General features: G+C 36.5%; 1 protein-coding gene across 3 annotated transcripts in view; it reads right to left on the bottom strand.

Annotated features, from left to right (window-relative positions):
- Positions 1 to 6,933, bottom strand: part of STAT4 (signal transducer and activator of transcription 4) — a 123,993-nt gene that overhangs the window by 38,923 nt on the left and 78,137 nt on the right. For all 3 annotated transcript variants that reach the window (XM_011936426.1, XM_011936428.1, XM_011936427.1), the window contains exons 5-6: positions 4,128 to 4,220; positions 749 to 827 (exon numbers count right to left, since the gene is read on the bottom strand). In XM_011936426.1, the coding sequence (XP_011791816.1) occupies positions 749 to 827; positions 4,128 to 4,220 (172 nt within the window). The remainder of the gene's footprint in view (positions 1 to 748; positions 828 to 4,127; positions 4,221 to 6,933) is intronic.

Here is a 6,933-nt window from a genome sequence, read left to right as displayed (position 1 = left end):
CAGGATGGTATCGATCTCCTGACCTCGTGATCCGCCCGTCTCGGCCTCCCAAAGTGCTGGGATTACAGGCTTGAGCCACCGCGCCCGGCTGAGAAAATACTTAAAACGTTAAATGCAGTACACAAAATTATATACAATATGATTTCAGTTTTTGAAAATAAATACATAGATGTGTATGTATGTGAACATACAGAGAAAACACTGGAAGGAAACATATTTTGACAGTATTTATCTGTGGATAGTGAGATTTCATCAGATTTTTTTAGTGCTTTTGCCTATATTTTATGCTTTCTTCTGTGAAACACATTTCTATTTTATAATCTTAGAAAATTATATTATTAAAATACTACTTGTAATTTTCTGATCATGTTAGGCAATTATTATTACTTTTGTTTCTGTGATAATTATATTTTAATTCTATAGGAGAAGGTTTTTATCTTTTAGAGACCTATGCTGAAGTAGGGGTAATTCCTCATGCAGTGTGAAATTTATGTTGCATTGATTGGTAATTTACTTGGAATTAGTTGGATATGCATGGATACACACACACACACACACACTTAAACACTCATGCACACACATATTTATATGCAGAGAGAAGGAAGAAGCAAAACAAGAAAATACTCCCTATATTTCCTTAGGCTCACCTAAGGAAGTAGATCAAATTTTTCAACTCTGTCAGTGAAAAAACTCTACTCAAGATGCCTTTTTGTCTCTAGACATAATTACAGAAAAAACAAAAACTTACCCATTGTCTGAATTGTTTTATACCTGTAGTCAAATTCGTCTTGCAGGTCTTCTAAGTATTTAGTATCTTGTTCTGTCATCTTTTCACAAAAGAAAACATACTCACTCTGCTGTTACAATTAAGCACGTCAATCAAACAACATCATAAGTATTTTAAAAAACTGCTTGGTGCTTCCAGTCTCCAACAGCAACCAAAGACCATAATGAACCCACGCTTCTAAAGAGCTAATTCATATGAAAGTTGGATAATGCTGGAAGAACCAGATTGAACCTGCCCTTCCAGCTATTCTCTCTTTCTATTTGCCTGGAAGTCTTTCAGCATCTACTTGCTCATTTCTTAATTACTTCCAAATGATGCTATGCATATAATCTTTTTTTAATTGGAGAATATGAATATTTTTGCCCTTTTAGAACTCGTGAGTATTTCATGTAACTCTGTACTAATGTATCAATGATCATTTTTTGCTGAAATCTTCATTTAAATATGCTGTAGTTTATGACAATTCAGCTTAAATATTTTTCTTTATATTTCCTGAAATATGCCTATGCTTCTACTGTGTCTCCTGTTATTCTGTCTTTGAGATTTTTACTTTACTTTTCCCCAAACCTGGTGATGTTTTCCTGCTCAGACATAATAGTAAATGTCAAGATCTGGGCTAAAGGCTTTTTATGTATTATCTCCTTTAGTTCTCACAACACCCATGAAGTAGGTTATCCTCACTTTTATAGAGGAGGAAGCAGAGGCCACGAGATGTGAAGTAACTCACTTGTCCAAGGTCACTTAGGTCTCAGTGAGAAGTTTGTGGGAAGTCCAGCAGTCTAACCCTGACCCCACCCTTAACCAAAGATAGACCCACTGCGCTTCCTAGATTCAGACTACTGTACTTCCTTTTCTTCTTAGAAAAGTCAAACTTTCTACTGCCCGCTTATTCCAAGAAGTCTTCTGTAAGGAAACATATATCTACCACAACAATGCATTCATCACAAATTTTATATTTTAATCAGAATTAAATTTAATCCAAATTTTAAATTATTGGTTACAAAAAGTATAGAATTTGGAGGAAGAGAGTCTGAATGACCCAACTCTGTGACTTTTTAGTTGCATGGACTTGGGCAAATGTCTTTGCATTTTAGCTTCTTCGCCTGTAAAAAGGGGTGTGGGGGTGGGAGAAAGAAGGATAACAGTATCTACCTCAAGGAGTTGTTATAAGGATTACATTAGTTCAACTGCTTAAAACAGTGCCTGGTACCAAATATATGCTTCATAAGCAGTAGCTATTATTACTCTTCTATTCCCTGTTATCTCATTCTCTTAATGACATTCTCCATATTTATAAACCTTAGAAAAGAAACAAAGTAGTAGCTATTGACTACATGATATACTATCTACCCACCCATAGTAATAACAGCTACCAGTTTTGAGCAACCTGTGCAGTGCCTATACCTTACATAGATTATCCTTTCAGCAACCTGCAAAGTAAATTATTTCCATTTTGCATGTGAGGAAACTGAGGCCCAAAATCATACAATAATACATACTCAAGCTAGAATTCAAATCTAGTCTAGTTTAGCTTCAGTCTTTACTCTTTCCTTTCACTATACCCCAATACCACTTGTGGCATTTCACTTTGATGCTAAGTTTCTGCAGAACAAAGTTCCATGGAAGGCTCTGAGCTACTAAACTCATGGAACCTACATGCACGAGAAAATGTACCAAAATAAAATATGATAGCTTTAAAGCAGAGATATACTGTGGTTCCATCTTTTGATCTCAAAATTAATTAAAAGCCAAAAGAAGGCAGTATCTTGCAAAATCTTCTAATGAAAAGTGTATGAAACCAATGCCAGATCTCTGAAAAGTCAATGCTATGGTAAGTAATTAAGGGTCTTCTAGAGTATATTGTCATCAGTAATTGCAAAAGGTTAAAATAACCAGCAACAACCTTCAAAAGCTCTCTGAATGATCTGAGAGCTACATTCCAAACATCCCACAGAGAAACCGAAGTTATGGCATAAGTGGGGGAATTACATTGATTGGAAAGCATTGCTTTGCCTAAAAGTCAGACCAGGCTTCCTGGAATCAGCACCTGGGACAGGGATCAGGTTCAAGGGATTTGTTGAAGGAGTCCTCTTGGCAGAAAGGACGTACAAGAGAGGGAAAGGGAAGGGGATGGAGCTAAGTGAGCATGTGGTCATGCCTTAGGTCTAACTTTGGTTTGAGAAACCCAGGAGCATAACCTGCACCACAGGTTAACCCCAACTTGAGGAAAGGGGTCTGGCCTCTCTCCCCACAACCCTGTGTCACTCAGTCATTGTCTGAAGGCAGCCAAAGTCTTCCTGTAGACTCAATTCTGTAGCGAAGTCATTAGCTGTCAATACTCATAGCAGTTGGGAATCTATGTACAGGCCTGGTAAAGATCTGCTCGGGGCTCCAAAAAATGTGGTCGTCTGCTGCATCCTACTCCTCAGGATTTTAAAAGGAATTTGTGCTGGATGCAAAATCCATCTGTGCACTTTATTAATGTGCTTAAGTATTCTTACTACAGTAAAATAATAATCTCCTGCCTTTACACACTTGCAGAGTGAGTAGAGCCCTTGGTTTTGACATTATAATGTGCCAAGGTATTTTGTCCTAGGTCTGTCTGATTCCTTCTCAACAGTGTAAGCCCAGACTTTTGCATTCATGTTTTGTTATGGAGGATCACTAAATCAGAAGTCTGAAAATAAATTTAAACCCCCTTCCTACTATTCAGATAATATATGGGACAGCTGATCTTTAAATATTTATAGTTTATTTATTTTGATGGAATTATTATTTTTATAAATAGCAAGGAAATGAATGCTATGTAAGTTTTGGAAAGGAAATTAACATCCTATTTTATATACAACAGGGCAGAAAGTCTTATTCAAGACATCTTCACTAGATCAATAAAACTGATAAATCTTTAGGATTTATCCTAAAGATAAAAGATAAAATTATGGAAAAAAGAGAAAAAATTTATCAATATTAAATGAGAGATGTGACATTACTACAGATTCTACAGATATTCAAATGAAAATAAACATTATGAACAACTTTATGCCAATAAAACAACTTAGATCAAATGGACACGTTTCTTGAAAAACACAAATTACCAAAGCTCATTCAAGAAGAAACAGATAACCTGAATAGCCCCGTATCAAAGAAGTTCAAGTTGAAGTTAAAATGTCTCCCATAAAGAAATATTCTCATATAAACATAGTATGTGAGAGATATTTATCTTATTAACAAATTGCCCCATGATTTGTATATACACTAACTTTGGGCACATGGGAGAATGGTGCATAGTTAGATGGGGACAGCAGCTAGCCTTTCTAGGTATCTGTATAAGATCACTTACCTGCACACTGTTTTTAATGGCAGCCACTTTGTGCTCCACATTCCTCTGTCTTTCTGAAACTGAAGAACTTTGTAAGGATTTCTCCAGAGGCCCCTGGAAAAAGAATGTCCTGAAATTTCACTGGTTTTGAAAAGGTTTATGACGAATGCAATACATACAGCATACAATTCGAACTGAGATCTGGATCCATGTGATATGGATGCTCTATAGTCATTAAAAAAAATCATGCTGTAAAAAAGTATTTAATGACATAAAATTTAAAGTGTTAAAATTTGAAGACTAGAGCAGATTATAAAAACATCATATATAGGATGGGTGCGGTGGCTCATGCCTATAATCCTAGCACTTTGGGAGGCCGAGGCGGGTGGATTGCCTAAGCTGAGGAGTTTGAGACCAGCCTGGTCAACATGGTGAAACCCTGTCTCTACTAAAATAAAATAAAAAAAAAATTAGCCGGGTGTGGTGATGTGCACCTATAGTCCCAGCTACTTGGGAGGCTGAGACAGGAGAATCACCTGAACCCGGGAGGCAGAGGGGTGAACTCAGGAGGCAGTGAGCTGAGATCATGCCACTGCACTCCAGCCTGGGTGACAACGTGAGACTTCGTCTCAAATAAAGAAACAAACAAATGAACCCACCATATATAAATATAAATATAAATATATATATGATCTCTATTGCTTGAACATGTATATGCATGTATGTATAAATGCATTTGCAAATACATGGACAGATATATAGATATGTAAACTCAAGTACATGTGACTGGAAGAATATATACACCAAAATCTTACCAATGTGTTCTCTCTGAATAGTGAAATTACAGATAATTTGATGATTTTAAAAATTTTGTCTCTAATTCTCTATAACATCTATATAACTTTTGAAATTGTATAAAACCAATACACGTAATTTTTAAAATGATATAACGAAACTGCATTAAATTGGGCCTAAATTTAGAATTGGGGATGTTGGATCTGCTGGGATGAGATTTGTTTTTACTCTAGAACAAAGGGAGTTTATGAAAGAAAACAAAAATGTTAGCCTGGTTAAGCAAAAAGACAGTTTCTCCAAGCAGAACCTCTTAGCTACTCTAATAATCTGATACTAGATGTGTTCCTTAGATAAAAAGTTCTATAAATATTAGAGGTGAGAGTTAGAGATGTAAGCAGCCCCTTCATCTTAAGTTGGGTGGGGAGCCATGGTTAGAAAGGTTGATAACTAAAATCCACAGCAAATTCAGTGCAGTAACCTCAAGTAGAACCCATGTCCTTGACTCTTGATCAGAAGTTCTTCAATTATACCACACTCTTCCAATTGGTAAAGCCTTTCTAAAATTCTCTTTGTCTCATCAGCCCCCATTATTTGTCTACCTAGTTGAAATCGAATAACCAGTACTTCTTTTGTGGTAGTATGTGGTACTGGCAAATTATTTTCAGAGTGACTTTGATGAGCATATACTCAAACAAACATTTTGACTGATATCTTACGTTTGAAGAGAACATGTGCTCACACACACACGTGCACAGACGAATAACTAGAGATAAGAAGGGTTCAGAAAAGGACAGCTGAGAACACATGTGAGAATAACATATATTTGTAAAAGTATCTTAATTTTTACCCCAAAGACACTGAATCAAACTATATGTACTTTAGAAACTTACTATAGTTTTAAAATTAAATAAAAAGATACCATCCTTCTTCATCTAAAAAATAAAGTTATCAAAACTTCAAAGTCCTCCCAAAACAGCCATAACCTGACAATAACTAAACATGAGAATTTTTTAAGAGTTAAATAACAGATACTTTTGGCTGGGGGCGGTGGCTCACACCTGTAATCCCAGCACTTTGGGAGGCCAAGGCAGGATCACTTGAGGTCAGGAGTTCAAGACCAACCTTGGCAATGTAGTGAAATCTATCTCTACTAAAAATACAAAAATTAGCCAGGCGTGGTAGCAGGTGCCTGTAATCCCAGTTACCTGCGAGGTTAAGGAGAATTGCTTGAACCTGGGAGGCGGAGGCTGCAGTGAGCTGAGATCATGCCACTGTACTCTAACCTGAGTGACAGAGCAAGACTCTGTCTCAAAAAAAAAGAAAAAGATATTTTTGTTAGACCTTCAAAAATAAATATAATGGTATGATGGTATGATTTACCAAATTATGGAGGATGTCACTTGGAAAATTAATTACATACCCTTTCCTTTTGTAAGGATTAATTGAAAAAAATATTCATTACAGACTGCATTGATTCTTCTACTTGTCTTTAGTGGGGACTCTGAATTCACCCAGGAAAATGAAATAAAATATAATCTAAACTATGTTAGGGTAAAGTACATTCACACAATTAACAAGCAAGTATTCGTGGAACTTCTGTAAGACAAAATTCCTGCTCACGGACTGGTTTACACTGTGAGGTAGGAAATGGAAGCTACTAACAGGTGTAGAGCAAGACCAGAACATACAGGAAGAGGCAGAGTAGGAATGACAGGAATTCAGCTTGGAGGTGATTACTATATTCCTAGGCTAACATTGTAGGACCCTGGAACAGAGTGTGGCCAGTACAAACAGGAAAGGATGTATAGATAAGGTTCCAGTCATACACTCTGGAAAGACAGGGTAACTGTCTTAGAATGGGGGTGGAGAAAAGACACTATGCAAAGATGATACTAAGACCTTGATTGCAAGTGACTAGAAGGATGGTGGCACCACTAACATAAGCAAAAGAAGCTGGAAAAGATTCTTTAAAAATTTCCTTCCTTCCTTCCTTCCTTCCTTCCTTCCTTCCTTCCTTCCTTCCTTCCTTCCT

This window comes from Colobus angolensis, unplaced genomic scaffold (genome assembly GCF_000951035.1).
Source record: "Colobus angolensis palliatus isolate OR3802 unplaced genomic scaffold, Cang.pa_1.0 Scaffold153, whole genome shotgun sequence".
Lineage (NCBI taxonomy): Eukaryota > Metazoa > Chordata > Mammalia > Primates > Cercopithecidae > Colobus > Colobus angolensis.
The sequence above is the reverse complement of the archived record's forward strand: the minus strand, read 5'-3'. Positions and strand labels throughout refer to the sequence as shown.